At 44.1% G+C, this 21,985-nt stretch overlaps 1 protein-coding gene across 1 annotated transcript in view; it reads left to right on the top strand.

The window, feature by feature from the left end:
* ANO2 (anoctamin 2) overlaps positions 1-14,045 on the top strand; it is a 321,678-nt gene extending 307,633 nt beyond the window's left edge. Inside the window, exons 27-28 of the mRNA XM_025210200.1 lie at positions 8,290-8,395; positions 12,314-14,045. Coding sequence (XP_025065985.1) covers positions 8,290-8,395; positions 12,314-12,595 — 388 coding nt within the window. The 3' untranslated portion in view covers positions 12,596-14,045. The remainder of the gene's footprint in view (positions 1-8,289; positions 8,396-12,313) is intronic.
* Positions 14,046-21,985: the final 7,940 nt, after the last annotated feature.

Here is a 21,985-nt window from a genome sequence, read left to right as displayed (position 1 = left end):
CTTTCCCTGAGCAGTGGGAGGAGCACACAGCCCAAAGGCAGGGTGTTTACTTAGCAGTTGCAAAGTAAGCCCAGCTAGCCAGTGCTGTACCCAAGGAGAGTCTCTCTCTCTCCCTCTCTCCCTTTTCTGTCATGGTCATCTACAACTGCTGCTTTTGGTTTACTTAATCCATGTCCAAAAGCCTAGAAACAATGCCTAATCTCTGCCTTGGAATCCCTCAGGAAGCAGGAGACCTTGGGATATGGTTTGCTCTTTTGATGACTTTGGGAGTTTGCCCTTTGTTTGCAGTTTATTTTACTACACAAAGGTGATTTGTACTACCTCTGTTGCTTTTGTACGCTTATTAACTATACTATCAGCCATTTTCCTTTGATCCATGATGATGGCCATTAGTTCCAGTCAAAGTAGCTCCAGGGCTTGCTGTACTGAAGACTCCTAGCTCAGGTCTTTGGATCTTTTGCCCTTACCTGTCTTGGGGCTAGAATCACATTCTTCCACTCACAACTGAAATCACCAACTGATATTATTTAACTCACACCTAACGTCCATTTCGATCCAGTTTACTGCAGGACAGCTGCCTATATTCCTAGATTGACCTAATCTGGTAGGCATATGTGAAGCACACAACTGTCATCAGTGACAGCTCCAAAATGGTGATAATGGGTGTAGCAGGGCACTAAGGTGCCTGCTACTTGGAGAGCCGGGATAACTCCTCAGGTGCTGGTTGCTGAGGCGACTAGAGGGAACTAATGACCCACACCTGCCTAGCCAGCTGACAAAAAGGGGCAGGGCCTGGCTCCTATATAAATCACAGGCTGGAGGCCAGGAGGCGGTTCCCTGCTGGCAGACAAGGGGGAAGGAGCTCTGCCTGAGCGAGCAGAGGGAAGAACCCTGAATGCATCAGCCGTGAGACTAGTAAAGGATGGAGCACCCTAGGGGTGGCTGGATTAATGTTATAGCCAGACGGCTGGAGTTTGTGTTGTAGCCCAGGGGCTTGGGTTTTGTTTGCTGTTTGTGACCGATGGTCTGGGTGAGGCTAAGAGGGGATGGAGGAGGCCTCATAGGGGACTCACAGCAGTATGGGGACTCCAACGCCAGTGAGGGTGCAGCATTCGGGGTACACTGACCCCAGCCCCAGAAAGGGGGCAGCGAGGAGCCCCAGTGAGAGAGGGGGCAGCGAGGAGCCCCGGCAAGAGAGGGGGCAGCGAATGTCGAGCACCGGAGAGGGCGCGGAGAGAGAGAGAGACAGGGCCGTGGAGAGCCTGAGTGCCAGAGAGGGCGCGGCGAGAGACAGAACAATGTCAGTCACATCTGCAAGGCTTGGGGTGTGGTACAGGGGTGGTTGGAGCCACGCATAGCCCATAAGGCTGGGGTGCAGAGAACCCCAATACAGGAAAGGAACTATTGATAACAGGAGAACCATGGCCAAGAAGATGAAAGGTAGCCTCCCTATAAAATATATATAAGATCAAAGTCGTGGCGGGTGAAGATTTGAGGATGCTTGTCAGCAACTTGGCATGGTAAAGGAGGTGGCAGGGCAGAGCACAGCAACCCTGCCCACCCTCCTGTTACAATGGGAATGTCACTGCCCATATCTTAGCCCATTGGCTGTTAGTTAAATTGTCCACCAATGGGAGACCTGGGCCTTAGATCCTCCTCACATTTGCTGATTTTTATGAGTGTGTCCTAACCATCAGGTTATAGGGTAGGCTTAGTGAGGCACACTTCAATCCACCTGTGGAAGCTGGGCCTCTGGGCAGATAAAAGTGCAGGAGTCAAGCAACCAGAAGGAGAGCTGGCAAGAGAAAGCATGATTCTGTAGCCCAGTGATTCCAATGGGCCTCCTGTCCCCCAGCCATGAGGGGAAGGGAGAGATGTCCCAGTCCCATTTCCAGAGGCTGAGGTATCTCTGTTTTTAGACCAATGCCTGCGTAATGTAAAATTCACACAGGCCTGGGGGCAGGAACTGGAAGCCTGGAGTCCCTCCTCATAGGGGAGTCCCTCCTCACAGGGGGAAGTATTTTGAAATCAATAGTTTTTCGTAAAAAAATCAGTTTTGTGGAAACAGCATTATGTTTAGATGAAAACTTCCCAAAGAGCTTTTCTAACATGGAGCAGTTACGTCAGTGGAGAATATTCCATGCTCAAAGTCATTTCCCAGGAGAGTTGACATTGTTTGGTGTAGACTTCACACAGTTTTATCCTGCTGTTCACACTAATGCCTCTGTAAGCAATATATATTCACATATGCATTCCCAGGGTTATTCAGATGAGTAATGATTGAAGAGTCAGGCTTCAAGATGCAAGTGACAGGTATAGTTGGCATGTGAACATCAGCAGTGCAACCAAGAGCCCCTGCAAATGACTTGCAGAAGAAGAGAGAGCACCCAGTCATGTAGGGAGTAGACAATAATTGTAATGGGTAGATAGCTGAAACCTAGAGGAATGACAGGAGGAAGAGAGAGAACCCTCAAGTGTCTAATATGATGATGTGGAGAGGCATGGAAGTAATTGACCACAAACCTTGCTCAAAGCATTCAATTAGGATTGTAGTTGATGGGAACTGTACTTCATGTTTTCTCTACTCACCTATCTGTGGCAAGCAGGGCACAATTTTCCTAAAGCTATGATCTCCTCGCCTACTTCTACCAAATTGTTCTCCATTTTACTGTTGCTAGCTATTAGGTCCCTAATAATATTGGGAGATATGGCATGCTGTCAGATATTTTTTCATGTCTTTGAAGCACTTCTCTTTCCTCCAGCTCTAAACATGTGGTTGCTTTGTTTCTTTGGCTATAGAGTATTATTTAAGTAGTCTCCCATTAGACATCCTGATGGCATGGCATTTCTACTTCAGATGCACCTTTCCTGCCCAAGATTAGATACCTATTACCTAGACTCACTCACAGACCTCAGAGTCCAGTGCAAGACTGCCAGTTTACCTTGAAAGTGAGTGCTTTGGCAACAATGACAAAAGGTACTTCTTGGATAATCAAGTATCAATGGAACTGAAGTGCAAGGAAGAGGCCACAACCACAAGAGGTCTACAGCTGGTTCATTGTTTGGAGTGATGGGTCATGTACTTTCCAGTCCTTGCTTCTGAATAGAACAGATCTGCACTGAAAACAGGAAATGCAAATTAAATGTTTCACTACAAACCAGAGCAATCTGAAGTTGGTTCAGTGAGAGCAGTTTTCCTGCTTTATCAGAAAAGTGTTCTGGGATGATATCAGCAAGAACATTGACTGTTTCTGATTATCACCCATCTTAATGAAATCCTACGAAAGTCTCAGCTTTGGCTGGAACTCTAACTGTGATAAAACATAGAGTATCTAACTCTAAACCCGGGAGACATGCTACAAACAGTATCCCTTTTGCTGGAAAAAAATATCTGTTTTTCTTTTTCTGGCATATATGTTGGGAAACAGCTGACCTCTCTTATTCTTAGATATCTGTGACCTCTGGAGATAAATGTGGTTACAATAAGACTGAATTTTGCTCCTTACGGGCATCACCAGAGATTAAGGTATCTTAAAAATAGCTATAACAAGCTAGAAAACTCTCCCACTGAACATCCAGAAAACATTCTCTAAATATTTTGAGCAGCATTTCTTATAGCGCTGTGAACACTTTGGCACCATTTCTAAATAAACATTGGTGTGACGCTAATCTGTTGCATATCATTAGCTGTAATAATTTTTTCAGAGCCAAAAGGACATTCATGTAGCTAAAGGCAGATTAAAAGCCAAACCTTGCTAAATTATGTGGCATTTTTATTGATTTGGGCCTTTTAATTTTTATAGTTTGGCATGATAATGTAGCACATGGAAGAAAGCTAGTCACATACAAACATTCAGAAGAGAACAAAGCCAGATCTATAGTCAGTAAAGAGGTTTTCAGTACCGTAACTCTGTTTTCTTTTGCACCAGAAGTTAGAAGTGTTTTTGGAATACATTAATTTTAACACCCAAACATGATCAGTGATCTGTACTGTTTTCCATTTTTGTATCAATGCTTCCTGCATTCACCTGCATTTGTCGAAAGTATTGATTTAGAACTGACTGACAAAAAGGACACTCTACCATCAGTGTTCATTCATTTGTTCAGCAGCTACTTCAGAATAAGTCCTGCCTCCATCTCTCTACTCACTCTTAATGAACCTACTTTTCCAGAGGTATTTCTTTTTCCCCACTGACAGAGGTGTAGGGTTTACACCAGAGGTGTATAAGGTTACACCTATGCATACCTGATAGAGTTTTCTCCCCAAAGAGCCAGAATGAAGGTAGTGGGACTGGAGGCACCAGGATGTAGCTGTGAGGGGAGTTACCACCACCAAGAGCCAGGTTAACCCTCCAGGTTAACACAGGTTAGCCTTTTGTTCAGCAATGGCTATGGACCACGGAAAGGTAAACTAGACTGTTGGAAGCAACATATCATCTCACAGCAGCAACCTCTCCCACAAGCTGATGAAGGGGCTCCTGCCCCTGCTGGAGCCTCAAGCTCCCCTGTCTCCACAAACTTTATAATTTATAGCACAATTAACATGTTAATCATGCCATACATATAACATCTGCCAGGGGCCAAAGATGTCAACTGGAATCTTAACGCAGAGCTTGGGGGGTTATTCTGAATGACTAACTGATCCTGCCACTCAGCTGCAAACCCAGAGAGACAGAACCTCACACCTCAGAGAAGAAAACCATGGAACTCACAAGCTCTCTATGCAAACTTCTTCCATTACTCCCCAACAGAGGCTTTCCATAATCTAATGAATCATTCTGCCAGGATGTATTTCCTGGTATTGAAACCAGATTTCTCCTTTCTTAATTTTATGCTATCGGTCCTAGTAATTTACTGTGCACTACACTAAATTATCCTAGGGGGGCAATGTATGGATGGTTATAATACCAATCTTGATTGCCACTTACTGTAACTGAGCGATACATATGCTGTCCTTTAATGTTTTCTGGTAATCCAGTCTCCATTGGCCTCTGATCATTTTTGCTTTACTTTTAGCTCCTTTCAGTGTGTCAATATCTTTTATTTTGATAGTGATATTCTGATATCCCCACAATTAAATGCAGGTGCCTGTGATTCTTTTGAGCAAATCTGGACTGCATCTCAAGAGATGGTGCTTTTAATCTGAATTGTGTAAAGAAGGACTAATACTTCCATCTCTATTATGGCTTTTTCTTTGCAACCATAAATCACACATTCCTTTTCTGTTCCTGTCATGTGGCAGATTTGTGCAGATTGTCTGTCTGCTGTCAGTTTCAGATTCTTTTTCACTATATCTTCTTTCAAATGTTTTGTCTTTTCCAGGTCTATATTTTAGATTGTTTGCCATTTTGTTCTGTTTTTACTACTAATAATTTTTCCCCAGATGCTGCTCATATATACCACATTTAGTTGAATACAAGACATGGTTTTTGGCCTGAATCAGCATGGGGCGGGGTGGGGGGTGGGGGAGAAGCTCCTCATTGTATGTTCACATACAAGGAAGACTTATTGAATACATTGTCTATCGTTAAACTGCTGCCAAAAGCAGCATGGGCTCAGTAATGGAAACCAACTATGAAAATAATTAAATTCACTTAACACTGAGCTTGACTATGAAATACAGAGCCAATATTGGTAAAAAACATGCTGATGGGAACCTACCACAACCACCTACTATCTTAGGCTAGAGCCTGTTGAGCGCAGTCCCCTTTGGTGCTGACTCATTTTCAAGTCATATTAAGCTACTACACTGCCTATGTTTTTACTTACTTTGCTTACTCTTTACTCCCACAGCTGTACTGTACCTTTATTTCCCATTTCCAATGATTCCTGTTTCTTCGTCAGCCTTAAATGTCTGGCAAACGTCACCAAAAGGTGCCCCAAAAGAGTTCACGCATAACCCTTCTGTTGCCCCCTCTCTCAGTCTATCACATATGATGAGTGTGGTTCCACCTTCCACCAGGTTGCCCTGTGCCTGGTCATCTACATATATATTTTGTAGGATCCCATGACTCATGACAAGAACACCCAGTTCCAGTCATGAGTCGGGGGATGTATGTGGAGTACACATGCAGACTGGGCAGTGCTGAGCTGTGGGGTCACCATGGCTTGAAGTGTTGTTGGCTGTGCTGGTACTGAGTCTGATGAACTACATGGTAAATCCTGGGCCCTTCTGACTTTGAGCTAATATCTTGCATAGTTTCTACTATATCTAAGAAAGTGCTAAAGTCCTGCTTAAAAGTGTGTTTATGGAATACCTGTGCTAAAGCTTGCAGCAGTTTCAGAAAAGGTAAACTGTATCAATTCTGGATGAACTAAGACTATAGGTACTATATATGAGTACTGAGGAAGTAGGGGCTGGATGAATGGACTTTAAGGTGGATAGAAAACTGGCTGGAACATTGAGCTTGGAGGGTAGTCAATAGTTCGATGTCTAGTTGGCAGCCAGTAACAAGTGGTGTGCCCCAGGGGTCAGTCCTGGGGCTGGTTTTGTTCAATGTCTTCATCAATGACCTGAAAGATGGCATAGAGTGCACCCTCAGCAAGTTTGCAGATGACACCAAGCTGCGGGGAGTAGTGAATACACTGGAGGGTAGGGCTAGGATTCAGAATGACCTAGACAAACTGGAGGATTGGGCCAAAAGAAATCTCATGGGGTTCAAAAAGGACAAGTGAAAAGTACTGCACTTAGGACAGAGCAGCCCCATGCATTAGTACAGGCTGGGGGCTGACTGACTTGGAACCAGCTCTGCAGAAAAGGACCTGGGGGTTACAGTGGACAATAAGCTAAATATGAGCCAACAGTGTGCCCTTGTTGCAAAGAAGGCTAACAGCATAATGGGCTGCATTGGTAGGAATATTGCTAACAGGTCAAGGGAAGTGATTATTCTCCTCTATTCAGCACTGGTAAGGCCACATCTGGAGTACTGTGTTCAGTTTTGGGGCCCCCAATACAGAAAGGATGTGGACAAATTGGAAAGAGTCTAGCGGAAGGCAACACAAATGGTGAGAGGGCTGGGGGATATGATTTATGAGGAAAAACTGAGGGAACTGGGCTTGTTTAGTCTAGAGAAGAGGAGACTGAGAGGGGATTTAATAGCAGCCTTGAGCTACCTGAATGGAGGTTCAAAAGCGAATGGAGCTAGACTGTTTTCAGTGGTGGTAGATGACAGAAAATGAGCAACCATCTCAAGTTACAGCAAGGGAAGTCCAGGTTAGGTATTAGGGAAAATTTTCTCACTAGAAGGGTAGTAATACACCATAACAGGTTACCCAGAGAGGTGTTAGAGTCTCCATCATTGGAAGTTTTTAAGACCCAGCTAGAAAAAGCTTGGCTGGGATGATCTAACTGGGCATGGTCCAGCTTTGAGCAGAGGTTTGGACTAAATAACCTCCTGAGATCCCTTCCAACCCTAAATTTCTATGATTCTATGATATGTAAATTACTATAGCTTTGTTTATTTTAAGGTCAGTGTTTTCATATTTGCTCCTCACTTCCATGTACTCAAAAAGAGCAGGGTTTGACAAGAAGGGGTTGGAAGAAGGTAGATGGTAAGGATGCTCCCTAACCCCCAGATTTATTTTCTTTGTTGTAACAGTGGGAGGGGGACAAATTCAAGGTAAAACTCCAATAATTAAGTTCTATACTTGGAAAAGTATATCAAATTAATAATTTTTTTCCATATATAGACTCTAATTATTAGGGGATCATCTTATAATCATGGTCTTCTTATATTCAAGTAAATGCAGTACTAAAATTGCTTACCACTCCTTTTGTGGAATTCTGTCCTTTTAGATATTTGCAAAACATTCCAATTTAGTAGCATCTACGGGTTTATTAACCTGTTATTTTCTGCTCCAAATCTTTAATGGTAGTAAATATAGCTAGTTCTAGCACTAGTCCATGCATCAAGCTACTAATTGCTTTTTTACTCTCAATTCACTGGAGCATATTTTAAAGTTTAATTTGCAATATTTTAGGACTCTAACACCAGAATAATTCTATATTGCATTTTCCAAAAGAATAGTTAGCAAAACTAGAAAATTTCTGCCACAGAGGCCATATTTCTAATGTTGGTTATATCTGTGTAGAATCAGACTAACCATGCTATGTGTGATGGAGATATTACCGATCAGTTTTGGTAGATCTAAGATCTGATTCTGCAGTTTTAGCTACTAGTAGGTGATTAATATATTGATTGAGCTGCTGGAGAGTTGTCCTAATCAAATTGTGATGTATAGACAAGAAACTGGTGGAAATATGCACTAACTCAGCTGACTTTATTACAGATTCAAAGATTACAGAGAACCACCTGGGTCCCCCAATCAATATGAGTTCTCTAAACAATACTGGGCAGTTTTATCTGCTCGCTTGGCCTTTGTTATTCTATTCCAGGTAAGTCCCTTGAGTTTATTATATTGCAATTTCAATCACAAAACACTTGTGATAAATAAATGTATGTCAGTGGATCATGGTTCTGGTTGAGCTCCCTAGACGCGTGTTGCACCTGAATCCACTGGGCTACATGCTACAAGTTCATGGTGGCAGTAGCTTTTAGTTTATACTATGGTGACCACCTTTTTAAAACAGAAAGGTTGGACACATGCAACCCTGATGCCCCGCCCCCAACAGCACAGCCAGAGCAGAGCTGAGTGGAGCCCATGTGGGGTAGGGGAAATGTGGGCTGCCCGCTGTGGGCTCAGGGCTCCCTCCCTGCTCTGCTGTCCTCCCCCTGGGAGTCCCATGCTGGCCACACTGCCATGGTGAGACACCCTTTCCCATCTGGCAGCAGCGGGGGGCACAACTGTATGACACTACTGCCACCCTGTTACTGCCAGGCAGTCAGGGGCTGCCTTGCCATGCAGCATGGCTGGTGTGGAGCTCCTGGCTGCAGGCCAAAGCCTCCACACCCTTCTTAGCCCTACCATGCTGGGTCCCACCTGCTGATCCACAGGGGCCCTGAGGAAAGTGCAGCAGGGTGGGGGGCCCTGAGCCAGTAGCAGGCAGCCTGCATCTTCCTCCACCCCACACACAAATCTGGAGGGGCATGTGCCCTCCTATGCTCCCCTCCCCAGGAATGCACACAGAGGTGGAGAGCCAGCCCCCCTGCTGCTCCCCAGATGAGTCACCCATGCCTCCATCCTGCTCCCCGGCTCGCTCCATGGCCACTTATTCCTGCCCAGGGCCCCAGATATGGCCCCAGATACCACCCCAGCTTGGCAGCACTCCCAGCCCCTCACCAATGGGACATCAATCTGCCCCCTCTACTCCCCCTATGCTCTCTCCCCCTCATAGACTTATCTGCAGGGAGCTGCTCTCAACCACTGTCTCATTGTATTCCCAGCCACGTGCATGTGTGCACATGTGCACATGCATGTGATACTCCCTGCATCCCACTCTGCACAACCCAAAGCTGCCCCTTATAGGCTGGAACGCTGCCAACGTGTAAAGGGTAACCCACTGTTTTCTACATTTTTCCATGGTGAACAGAAAACCCAGATCCCTGCATGATACTGGGAATCTGGGACAAATGTTGTCTGTCCTAGGACCTGATGTTCATATTTCAGGACTGTCCCGCCCATTTAGGGATGGGTGGTGACCCTAGCTTATACCCCTAGGCTGTCTGTTAGTCTTCCTAGTCATAGGCACCCTGTCTGTACATATTTACAGAAAAGGCCTATCTCAAGCCTCCAGGACTATTTCTGACCTTCAGTCATTTATATACACGCTTTCCCAGAACTCCAGATCTACAGAGACAAATAAAAGGAATAATATGTAACAATTCAGAGACTTTGTACAGGACTCTAAAACACTATTATCCTTTACTTTAGGGGTGTCAAAGATATGGCCTATGGGCCACATCTGGCCTGTAAGCCCTATCATCTAGCCCCCAGTGTTGCCTGGGGTCTCAGAGCTGACCCACAGGCAGCATGCAGGGGCATGCCAGACAGACCCCTGCACTGTATGTGGCACCCAATTCCAGCCATTCTGGGATAATGCTGCATGTGGTGCATGCTCTAGGGCACATTGGTTCCATGCCAGATTTAGTGGCACAGAACAGAGCAGCTGCTGTGTGCAGTGCAGTGCAGCCCAAAAGCAGTGGAGTGGCCACCATGTGCCAGTATGGTCCCAGAGCAGTGGAGCAGTGACCACATGCAGCACGGCTCCATAGCCCCAGAGCAGCTGCTATGTGCAGCATAGCTCTGTAGTGGCTGGAGCAGGGCCATGCCACATGCAGCACTCACAGGACTAAGTTATGTTGACACCCCTGCTTTACTTAGTACAGTATCATAAGAATACACAGATGTGGACATAATAAACCCCACATAATTTTCCTTCTCTCATCATTCTCCTACAGCATTCTCTGGGCTGGGATGCTCCTCCTCAAGATCATGTCTTGTTTTCTGAACCGTGGCACTTTGGTCCCACAGACCAAGGGCATCCCTGCCCTGAAGGACTGTCTATCTCTTTCCTTCACTGACCCAAATCTTTCTTTTTCTTGTCCCTAGAGCTTCCTTTCTGAGTCCCTGTAAGTCTTCCCTAGCTCCTAAGCCCCTCTTTCAATAACTGTATTCTTTATTCTGCAGTTAGTAATTTTCCACTACTCCAAACTCCAGTTCCCTGCAGAGATATTTGGAGGAAACTGGCAATTCAAGGCTACAACTAGACAATTAGCATACGTGTTGTTTGCTCAGGGTACAATCCTAAAGGTTAAGTATCCTCAATTGTCCTTAGGTTGGTGGGTATATGCTAACAGACCTTTACAGCAAAAATTGCTACACATTGAGGATGCAACAGTTTTCATATTAACAACTTCACAACATGAACCAGAACTCATACATTGTACATAGACACATTCCCCATGTCATCGCATTATGCTGCATTTAGTTCTTCCTACCAGTTTCCAATTCTTCCTGCCTGTGCACTATAAAGCCTGTTGATATGCATGTCCCTGATGTTTGAAATTCCAGGTTCTGGTCTGTGTGCACCCCCACCCTGTCACAAAACCCTTCTTGTTAGGAAAGAAACTGAGGCGGGATCAAGCCAAAAGAAAAAAGAAAGAAAGAAAGAAAAAAGAACCCTGTCTGCATCTAGAAGTGTTTTTTTCAGGCCACAGTTGAAGTACTTTTGTGGGATAGTGCATGGAGGATGCTTGTACTTGTTCTGGATGCTTCCTTTTGAGCTGCAGGACTTTGCGTCCCACCAGCCCAGTTATTGGATGGTCAGCTCCTTTGCAAATCTTGAGGGCCACTTGGGCCCCCACAGATATCCTTGCTTCTCACAATTTTCTTGGACCATCATGGCTACAATATCACCCCAACACTACTTGATTCATCTAGGATGTGTCACCATGAGACATTTACTGCATAGTAAATGTTGCACATCTACACATGCACCTCTATTGGGCTGGAGTAAACTAATTTACTCCACAGCAAGATGGTACTTGTAAATACAAGTACTATCCTGCTGTGGAATTTTTTACTCCACAGCAGTGCACATGTAGACACTGACCTGCTGACCAGGGCACAAGGGTGCTTCAGTGTCAGGGCTGCTTGCCGGTTAGCCCCATACTGAAGCACCTTCATGCCCTAGCCAACCCCTCCACAGCATGTTGAGCTGGGGGACCCCTGGGGTCCCCTGCCAACTGGGGCTGCTCTGATCTGGCTCAAGATGCTGAGATCCTGAGTGCACGTACAGATGTGCACCTGGGAGCAATAAACTCTGGAGCAATAAGCCCTGGAGTTTATTGCTGCACATTAATATGTACGTGTAGACACAGCCCTCAAGAGTTAAACATGAGCTTATGTGCATCCCTCTTTAGGATGCCACTTAAGCATGTGTTTAACACATCTCTTGTCCTGAGAAGAAATTAAGTTTGTGTTTTAATTGATTTCCCATATAGGGACCTTTTTTAGGTGCCTTCAGCCACTGGATTTTCAAAATATAAACAGAGCTTAAAAATGACACGTTCACATGACTGCATGTCTCTTGGCTCATTTCTAACAGTCATGTGAGCAGAGGTTTGATTTTATGATAGGTCAAGGTCCACTTGAGCTTGGCAGCCCATTGGGTGGGCATGAGTAAGGCACACCAATTTCTGTTGATTCCCCAGCCCAAATGACGTGGTATCTATTTACACTTGGCTCAACTGAGAGTAGCCTTTGACACAAATCCAGAGCAGGGCTTCAACTTCTGTCTCTGGAGTTACAGGGGGACACCTTCACCTTTCTGCCACTGCAGTCCTCCCCACCTGGTACAGCCTGTCTTACAGGCCCTTGCTCTGTTGGTCAAACTCTCTTGCTCTTGTTTCAGAACCTGGTCATGTTTCTCAGTGTTCTGGTAGACTGGATGATTCCTGACATTCCCAAGGACATCAGTGAGCAAATCAAAAAGGAGAAGAGTGTCCTTGTGGATTTCTTCCTGAAGGAAGAGCATGAGAAGCTGAAGCTGATTGAGAACTACATCACACGGGACAGGCACAGAAGCAAGACTGAAACAAAAGTTCAACGGAACCGAGCCGCGAGCTTCTGCCAGTTCAGCCGGAGTCAGCGAGAAAGCTTTACATCCAACAGCTCACAGCACACAGATGTCTGACACCTCTGGGGGAGGAAATGCATGTAGCTAGGCCTACAGACTTACTGTATGATGTGATCCTGAGAAAGGGATAGGAAGAGACAGACAGGAACAGACGCAAAAGAGGGCAGGGGAGGGAGTCTGCCACTTCTCTGGAAACTTCAGGTGTAAGTTTCTCCATATCATTTTATATGCTATCTCGGCTGCAGCATTTTCAGAGTTAATCAGTGCAAAATCAAGGGCTGCTTGGGGCTCTGGCTGGCCCTTGCACTGATGTACATAAGATAGGGAGAGCACAAGGAGTTTCTCCAACCCATGCATTCTCAGTGCCAGGGCCAGCCACAGTCACAATTCTTTTGAGTGCAAGGGTTGCTACCTGCTAAGGCTCCCTGGGGCATTACCTACCGCCAGGCAGAGGTAGGTAAAAGATGGGGCCTCACTTCTCACCACCGCATATGCTTTAGCAGAGCTGGCGACTACAGAGTACACTTCACACTGCATCCTCTTAAAAGTGTGTAGCATTAGGCACATTCCTTTTGCACAGTTGGGAGATGTATAGGGTATAGCATAACCACAGAGGCAAGGGACTCAGTTATACTGCCAAGGAAATGATGCCCATGTGCCTACCCCCAGGCCATGTACATCACCCTAGAAATGGGCAGTGAGGACACCCCAGGAACTGTCCTCAGGCCTGGGTTTCCAGTGTTCTCAAGAGCAGCAGCTTGCAGCACCCAGAGGACATCTCCATCACTTCATTTTTCTGGGTTCAGCGCTCACAGAGCAGGAGCGGATAGACAGGGCTTATTGCTTTGGCAATGTAACAGGGCACATGGTTGCTGTCGTGTCAATGCACCCTCCAGATCATTGTGCCTTCCTGAAGCACGATTCCTCTCAGTGCTGTCAATGCAATGGGGCTCTCCACAGAAACCTCACTGTAGCATGGTGGTGAAAGACAGAGAACTGAAGGAACAGGAGCAATTTCAGATACCTGAGCACTTTCACCTACAGATAACCTTGTTTGCTTAGCATGATCCTGAATAATGAGCTAATGAACAGAGGCACTACAACTTATGCATCAGGAAGAAATAAAGATGATAGAACTAGGTGAGCTCATCACTGTTTGTTGTACTGAGCAAAATACTCTCGGGCCAGCTTCACCTGTTACCTAAATTGGGGTTTTAACTGGCATCAGTCAGGAAAAACTCCACTGAAATCAACACTGGCATAAAACGGGTGTATCTGAGAACAGATTAAAGCCCTTACAGTTATGTGACAACATCTTCATGTGGCACATGAAATAACAAAAAGGGGTTATTATGCATTTACTATAAGTTAAGATGTCATTATGCAGAACTGTATTTTATTGAGAGAAGAACAGATTCCCTATTTAGGCTTTTATCTAAGTGCATCTAAGGAATAATTTATTCTGTGACAGATTAAAAATAAACATTTCTTAAAAAATGTGTCCGTTTTCATGGAGACTTTGAAGCCATCTCTGGTCAAAGCCCTAGTAAAGGAATTTCTGCCTACTTTACAAAATGCTTTAAAAACCAAAGAAGGTGCCCTTTCAGATGGCAGAGCTTTTGCAGTTTGTGTGACTCTTACACTTATGTTTAGATTTAATATGCATATATTGTATATAGGTTTATATATTTAAGATTATATATTTAAGATTCAAGCAAATCCTGGGACATCATTCTCCCCTTGTACTCGGCCTTAGTGAGGCTGCAGCTGGAGTACTGCGTCCAGTTTTGGGCTCCACAATTCAAAAAGGATGTGGAGAAGCTTGAGAGAGTCCAGAGAAGAGCCACGCACATGATCAGAGGTCAGGGAAGCAGACCCTACGATGACAGGCTGAGAGCCCTGGGGCTCTTTAGCCTGGAAAAGCGCAGGCTCAGGGGTGATCTGATGGCCACCTACAAGTTTATCAGGGGTGACCACCAGTATCTGGGGGAACGTTTGTTCACCAGAGCGCCCCAAGGGATGACGACTAGGTTGAATGGTCATAAACTACTTCAAGACTGTTTCAGGCTGGACATAAGGAAGAATTTCTTTACTGTCCGAGCCCCAAGGTCTGGAACAGCCTGCCACCGGAGGTGGTTCAAGCACCTACATTGAACACCTTCAAGAGCAAACTGGATGCTTATCTTGCTGGGATCCTATGACCCCAGCTGACTTCCTGCCCTTTGGGCAGGGGGCTGGACTCGATGATCTTCCGAGGTCCCTTCCAGCCCTAATGTCTATGAAATCTATGAAAGATATGTATATTCCATATTTATATATTAAAAAAGAGTCTCAGACTGATCGGATTTTACCTGTCCCTCAGTTAAAAAGGTCTTTTTCTAATAATAATTTTCAGTATTTCAATTGAAGTTGTGTGACTAATGGTTTTTGGTTGGGTTTTTTTGGTTCGTGGATGAACTAAAAAATCAAATAATTGCTTTAAGTTTGGCAGGTTGACTTTAAAAATGAATGTTTTCTTCGGGTTTTATTTAATCTTCTTTTAACTTTTTTTAGACTTTATCTGCCTATTATGGCCTAAATCAATCTTTTGGATGTTTCACTTTGAAAATGCCAAAGCCAAACATTTTGACTTTTCCCAATTTTTTCCCCATTTGTTTCCCACCAAATGAAGTTGAATTTAACTTGGGTTTGTAAATAGTTTTGTCTCCCTGAAACTTTACTTTTGGTGAATTTAGTATTTGCTGAAAAGTTTCCCCCATCTCTACATTTGATTATATTTACTTAGTATTAGAAACATTGATTTATGGTTGCAGCAGTATAGAGCATTACAATACTCCCCTTGTCTTTGCTTGGTGTGAGACAGCTAAAAAGTGCTATTTGAGAAGCTCTTAACACAATATAGTCAGTATAAATTATTAACTATGTGTTCAATTTATTAAGATAAGCTGAAAAGTTATAGGCAAATATTTTTATTTTGAAATAGTCTACTACTGTTAACATAGTATTTGAGTTTACAAATCTTTTAGGTATATATCCTCAAAACACTCTTGTGAGAGAGAGAGAAATATTAACATCTTCATTTATGGATAGGGAACTGAGACACAAGGATACAAAAGGCCAGATTTTTAATGGTATTTAGGTACTTAATATCCAATCAGATGCTTTGAAAATCTCAGAAGACACCCTATCTGGACCTTTGGTGCTTTAGAGGTCTAGTTTTCATTCCTTTGGCTATGGAAATCTATAATCAAGTAAAACTTTGATTTCCCCACCTTTAAGATGGCTTTCTAGCCACTGGATTCTTCTTGATCTCAGAACCATATTGCACTATTTTAGTTGCAAAATACCAACAGGGCACTTTACAATGTCACAATCTTCAATGGCTGTCCAAATATGGTACCTGCTGTGTGAAGATTTTATGAAGAGAGCTCTGGGTTTGGAATAGCTGACACTTGGGATTTACATATGTGGCTGAAATAGAATTAATTTTCTTAACACCCAAAAACCTATACCAGGGAAAAACTACCAGTCTCAAGCAGTCTGAATATGAAAAGCCTATCAGGCCAGTTGATTGTGAGGGGGCAAATTTCCATATTTCAGATATCTGAGAGTATAGGCAGATGTGGATCCAGAAGCAGATTTCCAAATCATTTGATGCAATTTTCATCAGTCAACAGCTGGATTACCTTATCAAATGACCTATAGGCTTTGCTACTTAATGTCACATTGTGGCAGGCCTCCGTACTACTATGTGGGGGTTGGATTGCCCTGAGCTGACTCGCCTGCCATGACTTACGGGAGATGTACTTGGTTCCCTTCAGTGATATGAAGATCTTCCTGCTGGCTCAGGCTCCCCTCTGGCATCTTCTATGGGGCTCCTCCTCCCCTACACCCCACCTCATTCCCCTTGGGTGTTACAGTGGATTGCAGGATGTGTTTGAGTGTTCAGTGTGATAGATTGGAGTGCAGCCATGTGATATCCCTTCCATGGGTGCTGGCTGTGGTGTACTGTAGTCAGGATGGAAAGGCTAACACAAATAAAAATAAATAACTAAACATCCCTCAACATGGGCAGGACAGGCCTTCATTGCCTCACTGGGTTGGTCACTCCCGAAGGTCAGAGTTTCGGGGAGTTTCTGACTCCACCTCCTTTTCTCCTCCTTTCTCTGGTTCTGCTCATTCATGGGGCTCTCTGCCAGTGTGCTTTGTGCACAGATTCTGAATGCTGAATAAGGGGCTGCTGGAGGGCTGTGATACACCCTCAATAAGGTCCTTCCCTGCTGATTCCCAGTTGGCTTTTCCATATGAGGGCCTGCCCATGCTCATATGGGTTTCAGCTGGGTGGGAGTTGTCTAGTTTGAGGACTCCATTCCACACTGTGGCCAGAGCCCAGCCACCCACCCACCCACCCAGGCTTAACTTTGGCCCTGTGGGCTGGGGCCAGCTTCCCTGACTTACGGGATAGTTGCAGCATCTGTGGCCAGCAGTGGTGTCCATGGTGGTGGCAGCGGTGGCTGCAGCAGTGAGCTTCCAATACCACGGGTGGTGTCTGGTCCCAGCTTGGGTGCCAAGTGTCCTCCATGCCAGCCCCAGCTCCTGTGCAGTGCTTTATGGTATGGCCGCTGTGCAGTGCCTCAAGCTGGGCCCAGCTCATTAGCCTGTGTGGCTAATGTGTTGTGCTGCACGTAGCCCAGCCCCCTGAGCCATGGGGATCAAGCCAGGCAGGGGCCTGCCACCCACATGAAGAAGAGAAACAAGAGAATATAACTGGTTTATAGTGAATAAAATTAGCCTATTAATAGTATTCATCCAATATTTCCCCTTAAAATAATACCCATGTTATAGATTAACTTAAACTTAATAACTGAATAATGATTTTCATTACAACCCTTCTTTTCAATGCTTCATGATAATGAAATACATGATAATGAAATACATTCCTTTTGTGCTGACATTTATAATTAGGAGTAATTTAAAACAAGGAAACAAACATAGAAATTCCTTATCTGTATTTGGGTGAAATCTGTATAGAGTGAAATAGGCCAACATTTTCTAATGGTGACCAGTGAATTTGGATGCCATAATTTTGGGGAGTGAAAACCCCAAATTTTAACGCATTAGATGAGTCTAATGGGGTATATTTCCTGGCCTTAGATGTATTTCAGATTCTGCACATTGAACATCCAAAATTATTAGTCAACATTTAAAGTCCTAGATGTAGCAGACCCTTGTTGACTCATTCAAAAATTGGTGGTGAAATACCTTCATAAGGTTGCCCATCATTGTCCATCATTGTTATATAATGTTTGAAAAAGTTGTAAGCAGCCAGAATAAGTAGGGGTTAAAAGTGATAATGTATTTCACCCTTTGTTATAAAAAGAAGCTATAAATGAACACAGACATACATTTGCCCTCTAAAAGTTCTCCTGAGGCTTACATATCTTATCCAAACAAGGCTGGGAAAGAGCAAGGTAGCAATCCCAGCTGTAAGGCATACATTCTTACTAGAGCTACCATGCTATCACAACCAGGGCTGACAGCCTAGTTATCTTTATCTGTTATATAGTTTCTATTTTTATCTTGAACCTGAAAGTTTCATTCATTGGGAATCCTGCAGGTTGGGACTTCACTTTGGTGCAGTCCCTAAGGATCAGCTACATTATTGCATTCCCATGGTAACCTCTGACTTATCCTAAGACTGCTTAGGAACCTTCCCATCAACTCTGGTAATTGTAGATCGGTGATTTGGTCTTTATTCATTTCCAGTTTCTAACTTATCTCTTTCTCACAATGCAAGACAGTATCTGATCCCTTTTTATCAGCACAAAACTTGTAAGTCTACCCACAAAGTGCCCCTTACCATAACTCCTGTCTCTGAAGTAGAGAATGACTCTGTTTCAAGAAGTGTACATGGAAGACTGCCTCTAGGGAAGAAAGCCAGAATATGAATAGAAACACAAAAAGGTAATAAAACCTGCATGCTATTGTCGCTCACTACTATAGCCATGAAAATGATTCAAATCTCCCTAAAAAAAAAAAAAAAAAATCAATCAAAGACTTTTGAAGAAACCCCAAATGTTAAAAAAGGGAATACTACTAACAATAAGAAAAATGACCAAGTGTTTACAAAGTGCAGGATGAGATGTTGCAGAGTTGTGACTGAATATTCTTTCAGAATGTTGTGTTCCAGTTGGTTGATCCAAATCTTAATTAAATGGGAAGAGAGAGAAAAAATAGCCCTTTGTTTAACGTATTGCTAACGTTGAAAAGTTGAGGACCACAAAGAAGTCAAGAAATTCTGGATGCACTTTCCAACCGCAACATTAACTTGTCTGTGTTGTGCCAGCTGTATATTTTATGCTATGCATTTACAGTAGCTATGTTTAGACCATAATATATGAAAAATGCAGAGGACTGTGTTGTAGTTGATGTTCAGCCTTCAACTAGGCTTAGCCATTGGTGACGGGTAGGGGGTGCACGCAGGTGCATGTGCACTTCCAGCTTTCCTACTGGTGATTTTGGGCTCACTGGGGGGGACTCCCCTGGTCTGTGATCTGGTGCCCCCCCAGACTTGGGAGGCACCAGTTGCCCATGGGCTTAGCTGACATTGCTGTATGTGTCTTCAGGAAATGTACTGGATCCCATGCCACCCCTTTCTTGGGGGCCAGTATAATCATGTGGCTAAATACAAGAGGCCATGGCTTTGCTTCTTCCTGGCAGGTCACAGCATTTCCTTAGGACTATTAACAGTAGTGTCATTTAGAGCAGCCTTCAGGAATTACCCAGGAAGGTAAACTGACTCAGCATAGGAGGAACAACTGTCTTTATAAACACTCCCTTCCACAGGGCTTATCCTATACAAGTGTTGTTATGTAGGCCATAAGGTTGCAGATGAGTCGCTGTTTTCTTTCGCACCCTCTGGACGGATGTTCATCCATTCTGCAGGCACAGCTGCAGGTGACATTTTGGTGGTGGTATAATTAAACTTTTGGGTTTCTAGCACTTTCAATATATGGAAAATGTTGCTCGCTAGACATATTCCTGTGCAGTTTGACCTTGCCTGACACACAAAGCCAGTGAAATATAGTCAAGGAATAGAGGGGAACCCACATGGAAGTATGTTTGTTAAATTATTACTTGGAAAGATCCAGCTCAATGTGCACAATATTTACCCACTGTTAGCAATAAACTCTTCTGAGTACAATAATATAACATCTGTCACTGTTATGCAGTCTCACCCTTTAATTAGGCACAGATGGTTTCTCTAGCCCCAGACTAGCCCTCCCCTTTTCTTTTGTGTGTGAAATACAAACCAGGTCTGTGTGTTCTCAGCTTTTGCAGGTAGCTTCCCCTGCACCAAATCACATTTAATGTTTTAGAAGGATGTAGGTAGTAAGACAAAGGCTGGGAGAAGTGTTGCATTTATAGCATTAACTTTGACCTGGGGAGGGAAGAGACACATATCTAAGTTCTTGATTCATGCCTAGTAGTGGCTTGGTTGATCTAGTCTCTTTGAGGTGAATCGTGGGGCTCAGAGATTTTTTGCTCCCATCAGAGAGACTTGGGGCCTGGCACGAGATAACTGGATCTGCCTGTTGCTCTGTGCACTGTGTACTATCTAGGATTTCTGGACCCTCCTTTAGTTATGTTGTGGCTTTGTTTATAGTCTTTCCACATCCCTCACCATGATTGGAGTTTTTCTGTTTTTTTAAAGCATAAGCAGCTCCCCCCAGACTCTGTATCATCTGTAAAGTTAATTAACAGGCTGTTTTGTACCCTCTTTGCATCCCAATGGTGGGGAGGTGGGGGCTGTTCAATAAATATAAACCTAATCCCAGTGTCACCCCACTAAGCAGTCCCATTCAACACGTTGTCCTTTAATTTTTGTTAGCCCCTTTAGCAACACTACTGTCCATGCCTGCTTTTTCCAGATGTGATATAAAACACATTTGATGTATAAAAGCAATAAAAGCTATTCTTTTCATAAGTACTCCATGCTGTCTTCAACTATTAGGGTTCCAGTCCTATGGTCTTAATGAGTATAATGCTTACTACCATGCAAACAGGACATGTCTACATGTGCACTTTAATGTGCATTAGCCTATTTTAATGTGCATTAAAGCATCACTAAAAACTGGCAGACAAGGTTCCTTGGGTGAATTTGATATCTTTTATTAGACCAACCCAAATAGTTTGAGAATAGTTATTAAGCAAGCTTTCGAGTTCAAAAACCCTTCGTCAGGCTAAGGAAGCTTCAGCAGTTGGTGTGTGCTCTTCCTGGATGGAATGAAAAGTAAAGAAGCCAGGGGCTGGGCTGGGGAGTCAGTTGCCAGGCAGATTATAATGCATCAAAAATCCAATGTCTATGTTTAGTCCCTGATCTCTAGTATCCAGCAGGTTGATGAAATGGAGCTCATAGGCTCGTCTCTGGGAAGTGTTGTGTAAGTTTCCCTTGAGGATCAGGACTGAGAGATTGGAGAGAGAGTGGCCCTCCTGTGAGAAATGTGCCCCCACCAGTAATTGAGTGTTTCTGTCTTTGATGGATTTCCGGTGTGCGTTCATTCTGGTGCGCAGTTGTTGTTTGGTCTCTCCTATGTATTTTCCATCAGGGCATTTGGTGCATTGGATGAGATATATTACATTTCTGGAGGGGCAGCTGTAAGATCCTGGGATGCTGATGGCTCTGTTGTGGGGTGTAGTAATAGTGGGGGTGGTGGAGATGTGTTGGCAGGTTTTGCATTTCTTGTCATGGCACGGTCTGGATCCTTTTGGTGTGTTCTGGGGTTGAGGAAGTTTGCTTCTGGTGATGAGGTTGGCGAGGTTCGGTGCTTGTCTGAAGGCTAGGATGGGTGGCTCTGGGAAGATCTTTTTAAGAATAGGGTCTTTTTCTAATATGGGTTGCAATTTTTTGAGGATTTTCCATACAGGTTCAAGGGAGGAGTGATACGTCATAACCAGCGGTGTGCGATTTGTGGGTGTTTTTCTTCTGTACTGCAGCAGTTCTTCACGTGGTATCCAGGTGGCTCTTTCAAACGTGCGATCTACCTCTCTGGAGGAGTGTCCTTGCTGGGTGAAAGCCTTTTTAAGATTGGTGAGGTGGCAATCCCGGGTGTGCCCTTCAGTACAGATGCGGTGGTATCTGAGGGCTTGGCTGTATATCACTGCTTTTTTGGTGTGTTTCGGGTGATTGCTGGTTCTGTGCAGATATGTATGTTGGTCTGTGGGTTTCTTGTATACTGTGGTCTGTATTTTACCCTTCTGGATACTGATCCTTGTGTCTAAAAAGGGGATGTTGGTGTTGGAGTATTCTAAAGAAAGTCGGATGGAGGGACTCGAGGGAAATTTACACAACACATCCCAGAGATGAGCCTATGAACTCCATTTCATCAGCTTGCTGGATACTAGAGATCAGGGACTAAACACAGACATTGGATTTTTGATACATTA

The sequence above is a fragment of the Alligator sinensis genome, unplaced genomic scaffold (genome assembly GCF_000455745.1).
Source record: "Alligator sinensis unplaced genomic scaffold, ASM45574v1 scaffold35_1, whole genome shotgun sequence".
Classification (NCBI taxonomy): Eukaryota; Metazoa; Chordata; order Crocodylia; family Alligatoridae; genus Alligator; species Alligator sinensis.
This window is presented reverse-complemented; position numbering and strand designations above follow the sequence as displayed.